At 44.0% G+C, this 16,798-nt stretch overlaps 4 protein-coding genes across 4 annotated transcripts; 2 read left to right on the top strand and 2 right to left on the bottom strand.

Moving 5' to 3' along the window:
• Positions 1–621: 621 nt before the first annotated feature.
• On the top strand, positions 622–4,017 carry Bcsey1. The gene is made up of 4 exons (XM_001553678.2): positions 622–998; positions 1,051–1,503; positions 1,554–3,292; positions 3,363–4,017. The coding sequence occupies exons 1-4, from the start codon at positions 826–828 to the stop codon at positions 3,656–3,658; spliced, it is 2,661 nt and encodes an 886-aa protein (XP_001553728.1). The 5' UTR covers positions 622–825; the 3' UTR covers positions 3,659–4,017.
• A 260-nt stretch (positions 4,018–4,277) lies between these two features.
• BCIN_15g01340 (hypothetical protein) lies at positions 4,278–6,854 on the bottom strand. Its single transcript, XM_001553677.2, has 4 exons — positions 6,047–6,854; positions 5,757–5,838; positions 4,806–5,703; positions 4,278–4,746 (listed from the first exon to the last, which is right to left on the bottom strand). Exons 1-4 carry the CDS (start codon positions 6,392–6,394, stop codon positions 4,551–4,553), a joined length of 1,524 nt encoding a protein of 507 aa, XP_001553727.2. The 5' UTR covers positions 6,395–6,854; the 3' UTR covers positions 4,278–4,550.
• Positions 6,855–9,698: 2,844 nt separating this feature from the next.
• BcPtpA lies at positions 9,699–14,063 on the top strand. Its single transcript, XM_001553675.2, has 3 exons — positions 9,699–11,046; positions 11,113–12,633; positions 12,689–14,063. Exons 1-3 carry the CDS (start codon positions 10,720–10,722, stop codon positions 13,577–13,579), a joined length of 2,739 nt encoding a protein of 912 aa, XP_001553725.2. The 5' UTR covers positions 9,699–10,719; the 3' UTR covers positions 13,580–14,063.
• An 83-nt stretch (positions 14,064–14,146) lies between these two features.
• Positions 14,147–16,731, bottom strand: BCIN_15g01320 (hypothetical protein). The gene is made up of 2 exons (XM_001553674.2): positions 15,554–16,731; positions 14,147–15,507 (listed from the first exon to the last, which is right to left on the bottom strand). Exons 1-2 carry the CDS (start codon positions 16,687–16,689, stop codon positions 14,382–14,384), a joined length of 2,262 nt encoding a protein of 753 aa, XP_001553724.1. The 5' UTR covers positions 16,690–16,731; the 3' UTR covers positions 14,147–14,381.
• Between the last annotated feature and the right edge of the window lie 67 nt (positions 16,732–16,798).

Below are 16,798 nucleotides of genomic sequence, written 5' to 3'. Positions count from 1 at the left end.
AAGCCAAAGTATATAAAAAGGGTTTTGAGGGGAAAATCTGGAGAAATCCCACGAGGCATGTACCGGCCGGTAAAAGCATCAGACGGGAGCGAGGGAAAGGGGGAGGGCTACATAGGGGGAGGGTTACATAGGGGGCAGGGTCATCCTGTACCCTTCACTCTTCATCCTTCATCCCTCAGCCTTGTTTCTTTTTCACTACCTACCTACAAAGTGCTCATGTTGTCAGAAAGTATGCAGCTCCACTAAGAAAGCCAGGTTGCTCCTCTCGCTCCTCTCGTTCCTCTTGCAGTTTGCCATCTTGTGGTGTGTGCATCTAGCTTTGGGATTGCATGCTTTCTGGCCGCACGGGTATCAGATGGGTGGGAAGTTGAAACTATGAATATTGTTGAATTTGGGAATCCACATCCAACCGTGATGTGATTAGATGAACTGGAATTTTATGCATCCGTCTTGTATGTTGTCAAAGTGACGTGTTAGAATTTAACCAATCTAATGAATGAATATCCATGAACAAGAAGAAGAAAAACTCGGTGGCATAAGTTATAAACGAAGGAGGGGTTCGAGAACACAAACGTCTGCTTTGTATTTGTATATCAAACTGTCCGCTGTTCAAATAGCTTAGATGAAATGTTCGTGTTGCACTTCAAGTTCATCTCAACCCATTCTTGATTCCCATCTCTATCACGTGTATCGAATCGGCTAAACTTGCTTGATATATCAAGTTGGATAGGTTCAGATCAGATGCCAATTGTCCCTTGAGAGAAACAAGGGTATCTATTCTTTTCAACGTCACTATCACTATATTATACCTGGCCAATCACCGACATGGCTACTGCCAACATAAATGGTCATGGCGAAAGGCCTTCCGCAGTTGCAAGATTTCCTACAGCTCCCTCAGTCATGACGATGAACGGTAATTTTGCATCCGTTGGCGATGCGCCGACGAAAGAACAATATGAACGTGGCATACAAGTTATTGATGAGCAGAAGGAATTCAAGTACGCAAAAATCGAGTTGGAAGCTCTGCCATGGCTGACAGAATTTGTGTAGTCCTAATCTCAACACCTATCTTCAATTCACAGATACAGCACACTCTGGCTTTAACTACCACCTTATATCGGTATTCGGGTCACAATCCACGGGAAAGTCTACGCTCCTCAACCATTTATTTGGCACACAATTTGGGGTGATGTCCGAGAGGGAGAGGAGGCAAACCACAAAAGGAATATGGATGTCAAAGAATAAGAATCAAAGCTCTGGGGCTTCTGAATCCGAGACTATGGCGGACAATATCTTGGTGATGGATGTTGAGGGAACTGATGGCAGAGAGCGGGGGGAAGATCAAGACTTTGAAAGAAAAAGTGCTCTCTTTGCTCTAGCCACATCAGAGGTTCTCATTGTAAATATTTGGGAGCATCAAGTAGGATTGTACCAGGGCGCAAATATGGGCTTACTCAAAACTGTATTTGAAGTTAACTGCCAACTATTCCTAAAGGACAAGCAGTATGTTTTCTTTTTTGAAGATCATTGACAAATTTAGTAACACTCCACAGGTCTACCCCACGATCACTTCTATTCTTTGTTATTCGAGATCATCTTGGCACCACTCCACTTGCGAACCTCAAAGACACTCTTATTCAGGATTTAACTGCGATTTGGACTTCTCTTTCCAAACCTGCAGGTCTCGAGAATTCAAAAATCGAAGATTATTTTGATTTCGCATTCGCAGCTTTACCACACAAGATCTTGCAGCCAGACAAGTTCGTTACGGAAGTTCAAAAGCTTGGTACACGATTCAGAGCTGGGCATAAATCTACACGGGCCGAAGATGCTGGGTTCGAGGGAGGTGTTTTTTTGCCAGAATACCACCGTCGGATTCCCGCAGATGGATTTTCTGTATACGCAGAAGGTGTCTGGGATCAAATTGTGAGCAACAAAGATTTGGATCTTCCTACTCAACAAGAACTTTTGGCACAATTTCGTTGCGATGAAATCTCTCGGGAAGTTTTGGTCTCATTCGATGGAAAAATTCAACCACTTGAAGAGAAGCAAGCAGAAGATACCAGGTCAGGCAAACCTACTGTCATTGCGGACTTGGGTAGTACCGGTAAAACATCTCGCACCAGTACTGTCAAGAACTTTGAGACACAGGCTAGCAGGTATCACAAAGGTGTATATGCGTTGAAGCGTACCGAGCTTGAAGGTAAAATCGATACGAGATTAAAGGCGTTATACCACGGTCAACTTGTGGCAGCTCATAAATCTGGGGTCGCGTCCTTCAGCGATGCCGTTTCGAATGCCGTTAAGCTTGGCCAAAAGAGAGCAGCTTCATATGAATTTGCAGATATTGTGGAACGTGAAAAGGAGACTGCACTCAAAACCTTCGAGACAGAAGCAAAGAGCCTGTACATTGAAGGATTAGCGTGGACTAATTTCAAGTCGCAATATGACCTCTACGAAAAAGATCTTAACGAAGTTAGCGGTAATCTCAGAAAAGAAGAAATGAGACGTCTTGCAACACGAGTTGAAAGATGGGTTAGATCACGATTGAATGATTCCATTGGAGTTGAGTTTAACAAACTCGGTTCTGGAAGAGGCGGCAGCGGAGCTCCTGAGACAGGCGAAAAGCCTGCTTCTGAGAAAGACTTGTGGGATAGAATCTGGAAAACTTTTGTTGACACAGTCAAGGAAGCAGAGTCTAAATTCACTGATAGAGCAAAGAGCTTTGATGCTAGTGAGGATGAAATTGAAGTTGGCCTATGGCGTCTTAAAAGAAAGAGTTGGGGTGTCCTCAGAGCCAAAATTGACGAGGAAGTCATGGAAGGCAACATCCTTCTCAAACTTCGAGAAAACTTTGAGGATAAGTTCCGCTACGATGAAGCGGGTGTCCCACGTATATGGCGTCCTTCTGATGATATCGAGGGAATTTATACCAAGGCCAGAGAATCTACTCTCACCCTCATCCCCTTATTGTCTAAATTCAAGCTTTCGGAATCATCATCACTTCCCGAATTATCTGAATGGATTGGTAGCACCCCAGCTAGTGTCGATCCTAAAGATGAGGAAGATCTAACTCCTATTGGTGGTGTGGACGAGGAAGAAGGAAAGAGTCTCGAAGAGGAAATGACTGTTCTTAGTGAAGCTAAACGTCAAGATCTCGTCGTTAGATTCAAGAAAACTGCGGACGGTGTATATGTTGAAGCTAAACGCAGTGCTATTGGTGGAGTGGCCCAAGTTCCGTTGTATTTCTATGGTCTTTTGTTGGCTTTGGGTTGGAATGAAATCGTTGCTGGTATGTTCTATTTCCCCTCCTTTCCTTTGAGATTTGAATTAAGTCATGAACTAACTGTCATCTCTAATAGTCCTCCGTAACCCAATCTACTTCATCTTCCTCATTCTCTGTGGTATTGCTGGATATGTCACTTACACACTTAATCTCTGGGGCCCAATCATCCGCATGATGAACGCGGCCAGTACTCAAGGAGTTGAGATTGGAAAGGAGAAATTGAGAGAGTTTTTGAAGGATAATGAGATGGGGAGACAAGCTTTAGGGATGCAGGGAAGAGATCACGGGGATAGTGATGGGATCAGCTTGAATACTTTGGATAGTAGGGGAAAGAGGGCTAGTAGGGAGGAGGAGGAGGAAGAGGAGATTTAACTGAATGAATTGTGGCGTGAGGAGTAGATGCGGTGGGGGGGGAAGCGGTATACATTCGATGTAGTGTAGTTAAGTGCTGGGGTGGAGATGTGGTGGTATAGAAATTCATACAAGTATGGTGTGGCAACGGTGATGTTTTATAGCGAGTGGATGATTGGGTGATTGGATTGTGTGTCTATGGAGGAATTCTCAAAATAAAAATAAAAGGTTGGGGATTTTTGAAAGTAATTTTGTTGTTGTTGATGGGATGGGATGGAATGGAATCACATCCATAATGATATGATTGTTCAATTCGATGATTTGATTTGATTTAATTTGATTTGATTGATACTTTTTGAATCTACATTATACGTTCTTGAGTGTTCTTTTGTATTTTTATTATATTTGTGTTTATTTGTGTTTGTATATATATATATATGTATGTGTGTGTGTGTATACTAAATCCTTACTATATACATATGTATATATATATAGTACACACTTATTAATTATTTTCATATATACATATAATTTCCTTGCTTTTGGATTCTTTTGTTGTTGGGGAGATGTATATATATATATAACTATAGTAATAAATCTTCAATAAACAAGAATAAGAAAGAGCACAGGGTAGGAAAGATAGTAAGTAATATATATAGTCATGTTGGTATAATAATATTAATTTCGTAATAATATAATCATTGATACTTAATCTCTCAGAGTAAATATCCAGGTATCTCATAAATAAATAAATGTAACAGACAAGCAAACCAATCGATAAAAACTCCCATCCTCTCTTTCGTATTGAGGTATAACATTTTCCCCCCTTTCTTCGAACTTTTTCCCTTCCTGATCCTTTTCCCCTTTCTTTTCCGAATTTTTTTTTTTCACAAGATAAAGTAAAAAAAAAATTCTACAAAAACCATCTAAACTCCTCGACGCTCGGCCCATCCCTCAACAACTCAGTTGGCGTCTCGTTAATATCTAATTTGCGTCCGAGTCGGGCGTCGCGTCGACGATTATCGAATATCATGTAGAGAGCAAGGCATGTGCTGAGAATAACGCCCATGCCGCCGAAAGCGGCTGTGGTGGCGAGCGCGGGAATGTATCTAGGAGTGAGGGTTAGGATGAAGGGGTTTTTTTGGAGAGAAGGGAGGGAAATGCTTACTTGGGAGCATCTTTGTTTAGGAAGATGTTGGAGGATACTAATCCCATTAGGTTACTGAGAGGTACGCCTACACTGCTCATGACGACGCGACGGCCTTCGTGCGGGATGTTGTTATTGTACCAGGTGCTGAGGAGGACGCTGGGAGCGGCGGTTCCCCAGCACATCATGAAGGTTGCGAAGTAGGCGACGTGGAGTTGGGAGGTGACGTCGATGGAGACGTAGATGAGGAAGCCGATGAAGGTGAAGAGGAAACCGAGGGCGATGAAGGGGCCACGTCTTCGTGTGTAATCGGAGGAGAAGGCGAGGATCAGGAGCATGGCGGCGCCCGAGACGTTGGGGGCGACGGTGTAGAGATTGGTTTTGATGGTGGAGTAGCCGAGACGGGAGACGATTTGGGGGAGGAAGAGATTGACACTTTGGAGGGGGACACCGAGACAGATTTCGATGGCGAGGAAGGCGTATGTAGAGGGTTGTTTGAAGATGGCGAGGGAGTCGTGGAGGTTGAACTCTTCGTTGACGATGGAGGAGGAGTCGACTTGGATGCGGTGGTAGGCGAGGTCGCGTTCGGATTCGGTGAGGAATTTGGCGGTTGAGGCCGAGGCGGGGAGGTAAAAGAAAGCGAAGAAGGCGAAGAGGAGGGTGGCGCTGCCTTCGATGAGGAAGAGGTATCGCCAAGGGTAGAGAGGGGTGTTGGTGATTTGGAAACATCCGACGGCTAGGAGACCGGAGAAGGCAGAGGCAATGTTGCTAGCAGCGTAGAAGATGGCGAGGCGACGAGCGAGCTCTCCACGACGGTAGAAGGTGGTGAGGTAGTAGATTACGAGGGGGAAGAAGGCAGATTCGGACATGCCGAGGAACCATCTGAGGGTCATCATGCCTCCGAAGTTTTGGGCTGCGACTGTGGAAAGAAATTAGTTTAGCCTTGTTGGGGTGTTGAAGAATATGATTTACCTCCAAGAATAGTGAATGATCCAAAGAACATCATAAGAATAGGTAGGACTGTTGCAGGTCCATACTTCTTTCCAAGCATAGCCTATAGGATGTTAGAACCTTGTTGATGAATAGACGGTGATAAAATCTAATTTGAAGCATTTTTAACTCTCGATAAACTGCTCAGATCTCACTTGGATATTTGACATAATATCAGAAGCGTGGAGTCAAACCAAATGTTGACATGAGGCCAACAGTCGAAACCCCCCAAAGTAGTCGTATGACAAAAAGTAAAACCTAAAAGAACTCACAATAGGAAGTGCGCATAATACATAAGGTATATAAAATACACTCAAGATGATATTATACTGATTACTCTTGAAGCCCAAATCCTTTTCCATGCCATCCGTCTTCGCATTTCCCAAATTTCCCTTGTCAAGCGAGTTGAACAGGTACATGCAAGCTAGCACGGGCAGCAAGCGAAAATCGAACTTGCGACACAGAGCCCTCTCTGCCTGGTGATCGAAGACATATGCGGATTCGGAAGCGAAACCGAGTTTGGATTCGGGGTCGTCGATCTTCTGCGTGGTGCCGGGGGCTACTTTCACGTCGCCATTTTCCGATAGCGAACTTCGGGAGCGAGATTTGTGGAGGGACATTTTGAATTTGGAGATGAGGTGGGGTGAGAGTAGATGGTTGGAGGGGAACGAGAGGGAGGAATGAATTAGATATCCCGTGCCAATGGTATGTAGAGTATATTGGTAACGGCCGCTACTTGGAGATAGGAATTCAAGAAGAGCTACTCCGTGCCCAGGGTATGTAGAGATAGAGAGAGTTGATAATGGCAAGCACGCGAAAATGGAGAGATGTAAATGAAGAAACAGAACACACTTGAACAGATGAACTCGACACCTTACCTACCTCCCTACACATCATATATATATATATATACACATCTCATCCGATAACAGCAAAGGCAAACGTCTAATTCCTTATCCCTTATCAAGAAAACTATTTCCGACAATATTACTGTTCGACGTATCTCAGCAGCACCAGCACCAGCACCAGCACATTAAACTTCTCCTCCCGTCTGTCTCCATAACCTTTTTCGAACGATTCTTATCGCAAGGCAAACGGGCCCCATGTCTTCCGAACGCTCATCCCCATCCCCCTTGAAAAGGACGAGAAGAACCAATCAGAGAGATGGCACAATAAGGAAGATTGCGGAGGCATGAACGGAGAAATTGTTTATCTAAGATTTAGCGTGTGTGAGATGCATTTTCGCGAAGTCACCCCGCGTATTTTGATATGTTTTGATATGATGGTGGGAGATAAGGGGATGAAGAAATGAAGCTATCAGGTGAAAAATTGTGTAAGTGATAATCTTTTGATAAGCTTGACGAGGTTATCTGATGGGAAGTCATGTGACGTGATGGATGTGATGAGTGAGTGTGCTTACATTAAAGAATCATGAAATGTGTACGTAGGGATTATTCATTCTTTCTATATGCTCGAGTAATGCGAAGGGAACATTGGATATACACATATTCTTCAGATGAACTGGACTCTAAGATAGGTAATGATCACGATCCAATAGAAAAGTCGATATTGAATCCCAAGTCCCAGATCCCAAATCCCAAATCACCTGATTGCTGCATAGGTAGATATGAAGTCTTGGAGATGGTCCTCTTCAATAATCAAAGCATTACCGATGGACTCACGTGCTGCCCACAACATCCAAAGCAATACGCGATAGGCAAACGCCGAGCGAACCCCCATATTTTCCAATATTCGATCGGAGAAAAGAAAAGAAACGTCCGATAGACGGAATGTGAGACATCCCCAAAACATGCTTGCTGGTGGCACACGTGATGTGATGTGATGTGTACTGTGCTGTGCTGGGTACCCAAGGTTGATATGTACGAATGACGTCAATAGATTTGATCTGGCATCCGGTATGCATGCAGTTGACCGTCACTTCGCCGTTGAGACCTAGGGCTGATGAATTGTGGAGGAGAGAAGGAGCAGAAGAGAAGAAGAGAAGAATCGCAGAAGAGAAGAGAAGAGAAATAGAGATAAAATTGGCCATTTAAACAATGCTATGCATATTTACCATGCTGGATGCTGGATACTGGATACTGGATACTGGTAGTAATATACAGTCTGCACTTGTACTATGCCAATCAAATCTAGAGCGAAGCGAAGAAGCCTCCACGGCAGTGGCCCAGCGGAGCGTCATTCATTCAATCTACAAACTGGGTATTTCACGGAAAATAATCAATGAACTTGGACTCTTTCTTTACCTTGACCGAAATGCTTTGATCTCAAATCTGGGGATTTCCCATTTGTATTTTCATTGTTGTTTGTGAGATGGGATGGGATGGGATGGAATGTGGAAAAGATAATGCGCGGACGGCAAGTCAAGGCTAATCTCCATTTCCAGTTCATGGTGTTGCATAGAATCGATGTTACAAGACATTTGTATGCTGTACTTGAGTACTTCGCCATTGTTGACGTTCTAGACTTTTGGATCATCGGTTTCTTGTGAGATTGTGAGATTGGATCTATTGGAATTGGAATTGGACTTGGAATTGGACTTGGACTTGGACTTGGACTTGGACTTGGACTTGGACTTGGAATTATTATTGGACAGGTGATGGGTGAATGTGATGATGGAGGAATTTCTTGGAAGAACGAGTAACTGCTGATCCGGAAGCGAGCAGTGAATGTAGAAATCATCAAGAGGATGAATAAGCTGTCTGTGGAGACCACATGATTCAAGGAAGAGGGAAAGAGGGGGATAGAGAGGCAAGGAGGCAAGGAGGCAAGGAGGCAAAGAGAGAAGAGGGACATCGGGGTTAAGAGTCACGACAACTTGGATCTGGCATTATATGGTTACTGTGAGTGTGCGTACTGTGCGGTCTGCAAAGGGGGCTCATGATGATTGAAATATGATGATGGCCAAGTAAAGTCTAACAAATGACGTACTGGACGGAAGATGACAAAGAAAAGAAAGCTTTTTGTTGATATCCTCCTCCTCCTCCTCCTCCTCCTCCTCTCTCCCCTCAATGGCTTTGAGGAAGCGGCAGGAATGTATCTCGACATTCGATGACTCCCTGGAAATGAAGGATTAGAAATGCGAAACATGTATACGAAGCCCGCCCTTCTAGAACATTTTGTCCATTTATTTGACTTTTTGGCAAATGGCTAGCTCGCCACTTGGCCCGTAAAGACCAAGTAGCTTTGTAGATTCATTCCGTCATCTTTCCTCACTTCGAAGCACCTACTAAGGACGAGGGACCGACTACGTGCTAGTTAGTTGCGAGCTAGGAGTCGTACATAGCCCGCCCCCCTTTTTGGTTCTCTTCCCTCTCATCTCTTTCTCTTCCGCTACTGGCAAACGAAGATGTCGACATGTGTGTGTGTACACCTAACGATGTGTGTATCTACATCTATATCTATGTCTATATCTATGTCTATCTATATACATATATATTCACGACTTAATAAATTCGTCATTTAAATGTGAAGAATGATTCTGTACGCTTGAGAGTATCCGTCCGCGAGCTACCCATTCAGCGAAACCTAAGCCGTCCGACCCTTAAATTTTCTTGAATGATCTGCGCCAAATAACATCATCATCATCATCATCATCATCAAAACCCTCCGTCACCATTGAGAATGCACATCCATCGGGGAAAACCATAAAAACCATAAAAACCATATTAACCGGAACGAAACGAATCCAACCAGTGAATATTATCGTTCTGACCCATGCAGGTCCAATATCTGACCCTCCTCTATTCCGAATCCGTGGCATAAACGTGCGGATCCCTCTCAATCAGCCTTTCTCATGCTTCCCTTTCCTCCAGGAAATGAACCATTAACCACGCACTGCACTCTCCAAAGCATGAGTCTCTCGGAAGAAGAGGAGAGATAGATAGGTGTTGAGAAATAAGGACAGGACAGGACAGGACAGGACAGGATAGCACAGTACACACATACACACATACACACATACACAGCCTGCCTACCTATCAATATCAACGATCAACGAGAATCCATCCCTCCCTCACATTATCCCATCCCATCTCATCCCACACCACATCATCCCATCCCATCCCATCCCACCCACTGGCCCACTCACTCACTCACTCACTCTCTCTCTCTCACGGCCACTCCAACTCCAACTACATTGTGCATGCTCCCTACAGACTACCTACATGTACACTACATCTAATCGAAACTCAACTCAACTGTCAACCCACCCACCCACCACCACCATTCAAGTGACAGCGCCCCTCTAGTCACCAAAAAGAAACGAGAAGAAAAAAAAGAAAAGAAAAAAAAAAAATCCTGAATGGGAATCCATCAGCCTTCTTTCCTTCTTTCCCTCCCTCTATTTGCCTGAGTGCTTTCCCTATTCGGTATCATTCGACCCAAAGCCAATCATCCCCGTCTCCAATCCGTCATCGAATCCCAAAGACCTATCTCTCTCCCTACCTCTTCCATTTCCTTCGCCCATTTCGAACTCTGAACTGACGCACGTCTCGAAGGAGGAGGATATTATTTGGGAAAAAGATATACAGACACACAACAAACACACACACACACACACACACACACACACACACACAAGCAGGCATTGAGAGAGTAATCGAGAAACCTTCTTTCAATTTTATTATTAGATTTGGCGTCATCTGTTGTCATCTGCGCAAAGTCAACCACGATCCACCTTCAAACCCGCCGGTCAATTTACGAGTACCACGATCACCCTGCCCATACCACATTCGATAATTACAACCTCATTTCCAGAACCGTATTTCCACTCCACGTCGCAGTACATAGAAACGATGGCAATTACGTGCGAATAACGTACATTTGGTTATTGGCTATTGGTTCTTTGGCAAACAGAGTCAGTCGCCCACGCGAGGAAGGAATAATCTTGTAACAAAAAGGATAAAGGTTTTGCGCATCACTTCAGATGGTTGTCAAAGCAGCAACGAGACCTTCGCCCAGGTCTTCTCAGTCACATCCGCATCCACATTCACATTCGCTCTCGCAATCACATCGAACCGCTACAAATCCATCTACCACGACCCCAATGATGAGTCCGGCAACAGGGAGAATACCTGCATCTGTAGGGCAGAGTCTGCCGCCGACTTCCGCCTTACGATCTCCAGGTATTCAAGGCGAACAAGTGCGGAGCTCCAGTCCAAATTACTTCGGTCTCATTGTTGAACCGTCGAGTAATCCTAGAGAAACCAACGCCTTGCCCAAAGCAAATTGGAGTCCTACCACGTCTTCCATAGTGAGTACAATGTCCGAATTAGATACCCATGGGTGAAATCATTTCTAATTTTGGATCTTTTTTTAGTTCTCATTTGGTGGTGACACACCAGAACACATACCTCTCAACTCAAATCCCGACTTTGAGGCTTTCAAAAAGCAATCTGAATCTAACAACAGATTCAATCTGAGTCATGGGGGTCTGGCAAATTTCTCAATGTCTCCAGGTCCTTCCTTACTACGCCCAGACAGTAAGAAAAAACCATCCAAGGTCGATACACATGATGCACCCCCGTCACCGAGATCCATTCCGAGAAATAGGGATGCACCATTAAGGGATGGTGATGTTGATAGTGGAGCGGACTCAGCATATGTATCTTCGTCTGAGAGACTGCCTTCTTCCTCGACAAACCCTCCTTCGTTCTTCGAATTCCCACGCCAGATGTCACCTGCCAGTTTTTCAACTTCAATGGCATCCATGCAAAGAAACCACCTTTCACTTCTAGACGAAAGACACCCTAGGCTTTCTTTACCTCAAAACAAAGTAGATCCTCCGTCGCCAGGATTACCGCAACTGCGTCAACACCAGCGAGCGGACACACTCCCGTCGACGTTAGAAGATGGGCCAGCCATGATTACGCCAGCACAGTTGAAGGAAATGATGGATCGTTGTCCCTCGATAGAACTATTGCTACTCGACTGCCGAACTTTTAGTATTTTCTCACAATCAAGGATTGGGAATGCCCTCAATTTATGCATACCTACTACCTTGTTGAAACGGCCTTCGTTTAATCTTCAGAAGCTTCAAGATACTTTTACAAACGAGGAAGATAAAACCAGATTTTCGAAATGGAGGCAAGCTAAATACATTGTTGCTTATGACAATAGATCTTCGGATAAAAAAGATGCAGCACTAGCTATTAATACCCTGAAAAAATTCACCAATGAAGGCTGGAATGGAACAAGATATATATTGAAAGGTGGATTTGATACCTTTGCTCAAAACTTTCCAAGGTCAATTGATCGGGGTTCAACGCAAGCCTCACAGCCATCCCGAATCAATCTCACCCTTGGAACGGCATTGCCTGGAGTTGCACCGGTAGCTGGGGGATGTGCCATGCCAGTAACAAAGAATGCGGCAAACCCATTTTTCGGCAACATTCGACAGAATCAAGATTTAATGGATGGTGTGGGTCAGAGAGATATTGCAGTCCCTGAGGATCTGGCGAGAGACCCATCTGCTATGAGTGTCGTTCCCAGGTGGTTATCCAAGGCTGCAAAGAAAGAAGATCATGGCAAGATTGTTTCAGACAGATTTCTTCATATTGAGCAAGCAGAGTTGGCAAGGATGACAAAAGCATTAACACAAGGAGTTCGATACGGGAATGGGCCAGAAGCATCAAATAATTCTAATGATGTTCAGATAGCTGGTGTTGAGAAGGGCAGCAAAAACAGATACAACAATATTTGGCCGTTCGAGCATGCCAGAGTGAAATTACAAGGTCGTACGGAAGGCACGTGTGATTATGTTAACGCAAGTCATATCAAAGCATCAAGGAGCAATAAACGTTATATTGCTTCCCAAGGGCCCTTGCCTGCAACCTTCGAAGTCAGTATTTTCGCTCCCCTTATTTCCCTTTTTTTTTGGTACTAATACCTTGTAGGATTTCTGGAGTGTTATTTGGGACCAAGATGTACGAGTCATTGTCATGTTGACTGCGGAAGCAGAAGGAGGACAACTGAAGTGCCACTCATATTGGTCTAGTAATGACTATGGCCACCTCAAGCTTAAATTGGTATCCGAAAAGAAAGTCCACCTTGATGCTACGAAACATCGAAATTCTACAGACCGACGAGATTCTGGACGAAAACGCGCAAGTACTACTCAGGTTACACCTCCTTCTCCTACAACAGAAGATGCTCATGTCATCGTCCGTAAATTCACGCTTTCTCATGCCGCCCATCCTTTCACACCCATGCGAGAGATTACACAAGTACATTATTCTTCCTGGCCAGATTTCGCTTCTCCAGCAAAACCTAGTCATCTACTCGCTCTTATTCACCTCGCCAATTCTATGCAACGCGCCTCTGCTTCCGTAACTGAAACTCCCCGGTCGGGCGAACCAGAAGGAGAAAACACAAGACCAATGCTTGTACATTGTAGTGCGGGCTGTGGTCGCACGGGAACCTTTTGTACCATTGATTCTGTGATTGATATGTTGAAACGTCAACGCAAAGAACAAAAACATGGTACTACACCTATGGAATTCGATGATTCTAGTAGTGGGGATTATATGGGGCGGGGAAGACCGGGGAAGAAAGCGGATATGGATTGGGTCTTCGATCAAGATACCGATCTGGTGGAGAAAACGGTTGAGGATTTTAGAGGACAGAGATTAAGTATGGTGCAGAATCTACTGCAGTATGTACTTTGTTACGAAACGGTTTTGGAATGGGTGGCGCAGCAGGTGATGGGGAATGGAAATGGAAAGGCAGGCGAGGGACCGAGAGGAAATAGAGATAGAAGTGGTAGTTTGAGTGAGTATCAATACTAAGTAATAAGAAAGTGATAAGAGTGACGAGAGACTTAATTAAAGTCGAATAGTGTATAAACACAATTCTTCTCATGCTTCTTTCTAAACCATTCTTCTTCTTTTCTGACTCGGGATTCCGGATGAATCGTTGCATTTATTCTCTCTCCTACCTTCCTTCCCTTCCTTCACTCATTCCTCCCTGGATACAAATCGATGATTATTTGATCAATATACATCCATGTATACGTATACCTATACCTCCCAAAGTACCATGAAGATCATGGATGCATTACAGCAAACAGACGAGCGAGCGAGCTTTATCATTTATTTGAGCGTGGTATGCGTGTGATATGATATGGGGTTTTGTACATTGGTTGGTTGGTTGGTTGGTTGGTTAACAAGAAGAGGAAGAGGAAAAAGAAAAGGAGAAGGAAGATAAAGGACTAGTTCGTGGATGGATGCGCCTTGGAATGATGCTCGTACCGTTGAGTGTTTTGGTAGTGCATGCATGTAGATAGCCAAGATACACACACACACACACACACATATATATATATATATATATACATATGCCTGTTTCCTATAGCTTGCTCCTGTTTCTATGTCGGTTTTTGGTATCATTTTTGATTTTTGATTTCGATTTTGATTTATACGTCTTATCTTATTTTCTCAGTCCCATACCTTTCTCATTTTCTTCTCGTCCTCGTCCTTCTTATACGCATTCTTTTCTCTCCATAATGTTACATTGTCCATCTGACTATGCATTTACCCATGCATTCTCTCATTCCCTCCTCCCCCAACATCGCTTAAACCACTCGCCCACCTACTTCACCCCAATAAACCCTACTCCATTCCTCGCTTTATCCGCCGCCTTACTCATAGCCTGCTCTTCAACATCCGTCCATTTAACACTCAGCTGATCCCATTTCACCGTCTTATACTCATGTTGAAACTGTTGTTTCATTTTTTGATATCGAACCATTTCCTTGGGGTCGCCGGAACCGCTGTAGATAATGAAGGCTGTACATGGAGGAAGAGCTTGGTAGATTTTATGGATACGTTGTGTTAGGGTGAGAGTTGCAGGTGCGAAAGGATCGGTGGTGGTATCTTCCGAGGGGGTTTCCGTAGGTATTTTGGATTCGGTAGTGGTAGATTCGGTGGCATTTGCTGGGTTAATAGAAGTTGAATCTTCCATAGTAGTATCTTTATCGCTAGCTTCGGTGGTTACAGTACTGTTACTGCCTGCCGCTGGGCTTTTAGATTCGGGTGCACGAGGAAGTCGTTGGTTATTCCATTCCTTCAAATCTTCCAACTCTCTGAATCTTCCCCATACAAAATCTACTCCACCACCTGGAATCATCTTTCCGTCAGGATCCCCATTTACAGCTCGAATTACACCTTCCATGATTTGTTCATCACTCGAACATCCAATCGAGAAGGTTGCAGCACCGCCAGGGCCTCTCTTTGGATCACCCCAATCAACAGCTGCCGACGATTTTCCATCTACAGAAGCCGGTATAGCCGAACCTCCTTGGCTCTTATATTTTATACCAGTTCGAGCTAATCGCTTGAAGATATTCTCACCTTGTGAATCATTTGCTCCCCAGTCAGACCCCTTTTCACACTTGAGCTTTACGAGATCAAGACACGTTCTCGCATCCTCAGTTGAATCATGACCAGTCGCTCCATGTCCCTTTTGTATCTCTTTACCAAGATATTTCTGGGCAAGCCATTTAAGGGAGGATTTGAGTGGCCGACCACGAGGATGGGGATATATGACTGCGGTATCGATGATATATGGATGTGTGAGTTTGAGAGCTTTAAGATCAGAATCGAGAGAATGGCCGATCAAGATCGTTCGTGGATGGAATAATTCGACTAATCTCTTTTGTATGTCTTGTAATGTTGTTGTAACTGGAGCAAGCATTTCTTCGGTGATACCAGAGTATCTATACGTTGTTAGTAATATGATCAAATATTGGAACGCAAACTTACTGGGTGAGATAATCAATGATGGGCTTTTCAGGTTTTACAAGCTCATCCAGAACAACTGACCCATCCCAACCAACAATACTTATGCGCGTAAGTGAGAACTCGTTCTTGCCAGTCATACACATTTCACAATCCATAGCGAAGATCTCCCTGCCGACTGTCAGACTTCCTTGCTCAAATTCATTATCTGGAACTGATCCTTCATCAAAATTGTTAACTTTTGTGTCTACCCATCCATGAGCCTCATCGAGCTCCCACGTCTTCCGCTGTTCTGCCAAGTTGTTTCTATCGACTACATCTTCATAGGTTGCGGGATGAAGGGTATAACCATTTTCTTGGAGATCTTCTGGCGATGTAAGGAATTGTGTAACTGGTGTGCGAGTGTTTTGCCAACCAGTAGGCTCTCTAGCTTTCTTTGGACCTTTTCCATGATTACTTTTGTTTTCTTGGCTTTTAGTTACAGGTGCTGTTAGCATAGCATGTAAAGGAGAATGCATCTTTGCATATTTCTTATCTCCCGGTGTTTTGACTGGCCATATATATTCAAACATATCCGCAAATAGCTTCAAATTTGTAGGCAAAGTTTCAGACTTTAGCTTGCGCGGGAGGTATTCATCTGGAGAATGTCGATGTGAGTCAGATACGGGCTTGGTACCAAACATAGATTCTTCAAGTCCAGGGACCATAAGTACGACAACTTTTCGGAATTGTGGTCGATGACGAATGGAAACAAATTGAGGAGCCATCCCATCTGCAAGAAGGTAAAGGACGAGGCTTTGTAAGTCTCCAATCTTAATTGGACCTGAAAGCCTAGACTCCTTTGCTGCGAAAGTGATAGCAGGATAATTTCCATTTCCAGCCTTTGGTATTTTCTTGGCTTTCTTTTTTGGATGTCTTTCTACCGTTTTCCATTCTTCAGATGGAGGTTTCTCACCAAGCTCTTCTTTAGCTGGATTCTTTGCAGATATCAAATTGAATTCTGGCAAATCTGGTTGACGAAGTTCTGATGATACTGTTTCCATACCAATTGCATTGGATTCTTCTTCTTTCTCATCATCATCTTCTTCATGCTTGCGCTTTTTAGGATTTATATCCGCAGCGGATTGCTGCGATACCAAGGGAATGTCTGCGACAGTCATTTTTGAGGATTGTCGTAGCTAGATATAGTGTTTGTCGCATTCGCAAGATTTTAATAAATGTTGATAACTTTATGGATTCTGATCAGGCGGTGAGTGGCAGAAACGATGA

Source organism: Botrytis cinerea, chromosome 15, assembly GCF_000143535.2.
Source record: "Botrytis cinerea B05.10 chromosome 15, complete sequence".
Taxonomy (NCBI): domain Eukaryota; kingdom Fungi; phylum Ascomycota; class Leotiomycetes; order Helotiales; family Sclerotiniaceae; genus Botrytis; species Botrytis cinerea.
Note: the sequence above shows the minus strand (reverse complement) of the source record. Positions and strands in the feature narration are given on the sequence as shown.

Excerpts from the sequence above, each read along its gene's own strand:
- Bcsey1 (XM_001553678.2), top strand. The coding sequence starts at position 826 with ATGGCTACTGCCAACATAAATGGTCATGGCGAAAGGCCTTCCGCAGTT. Across the intron at positions 1,504-1,553 it reads CTATTCCTAAAGGACAAGCA|GTCTACCCCACGATCACTTC; the intron begins GTATGTTTTCTT and ends AACACTCCACAG. Across the intron at positions 3,293-3,362 it reads TTGGAATGAAATCGTTGCTG|TCCTCCGTAACCCAATCTAC; the intron begins GTATGTTCTATT and ends CATCTCTAATAG.
- BCIN_15g01340 (XM_001553677.2), bottom strand. The coding sequence starts at position 6,394 with ATGTCCCTCCACAAATCTCGCTCCCGAAGTTCGCTATCGGAAAATGGC. Across the intron at positions 5,839-6,046 it reads TATTATGCGCACTTCCTATT|GCTATGCTTGGAAAGAAGTA; the intron begins GTGAGTTCTTTT and ends AACATCCTATAG. Across the intron at positions 4,747-4,805 it reads CTAAACAAAGATGCTCCCAA|ATACATTCCCGCGCTCGCCA; the intron begins GTAAGCATTTCC and ends CCTCACTCCTAG.
- BcPtpA (XM_001553675.2), top strand. The coding sequence starts at position 10,720 with ATGGTTGTCAAAGCAGCAACGAGACCTTCGCCCAGGTCTTCTCAGTCA. Across the intron at positions 11,047-11,112 it reads GTCCTACCACGTCTTCCATA|TTCTCATTTGGTGGTGACAC; the intron begins GTGAGTACAATG and ends ATCTTTTTTTAG. Across the intron at positions 12,634-12,688 it reads CCTTGCCTGCAACCTTCGAA|GATTTCTGGAGTGTTATTTG; the intron begins GTCAGTATTTTC and ends AATACCTTGTAG.
- BCIN_15g01320 (XM_001553674.2), bottom strand. The coding sequence starts at position 16,689 with ATGACTGTCGCAGACATTCCCTTGGTATCGCAGCAATCCGCTGCGGAT. Across the intron at positions 15,508-15,553 it reads ATCATTGATTATCTCACCCA|ATACTCTGGTATCACCGAAG; the intron begins GTAAGTTTGCGT and ends AACAACGTATAG.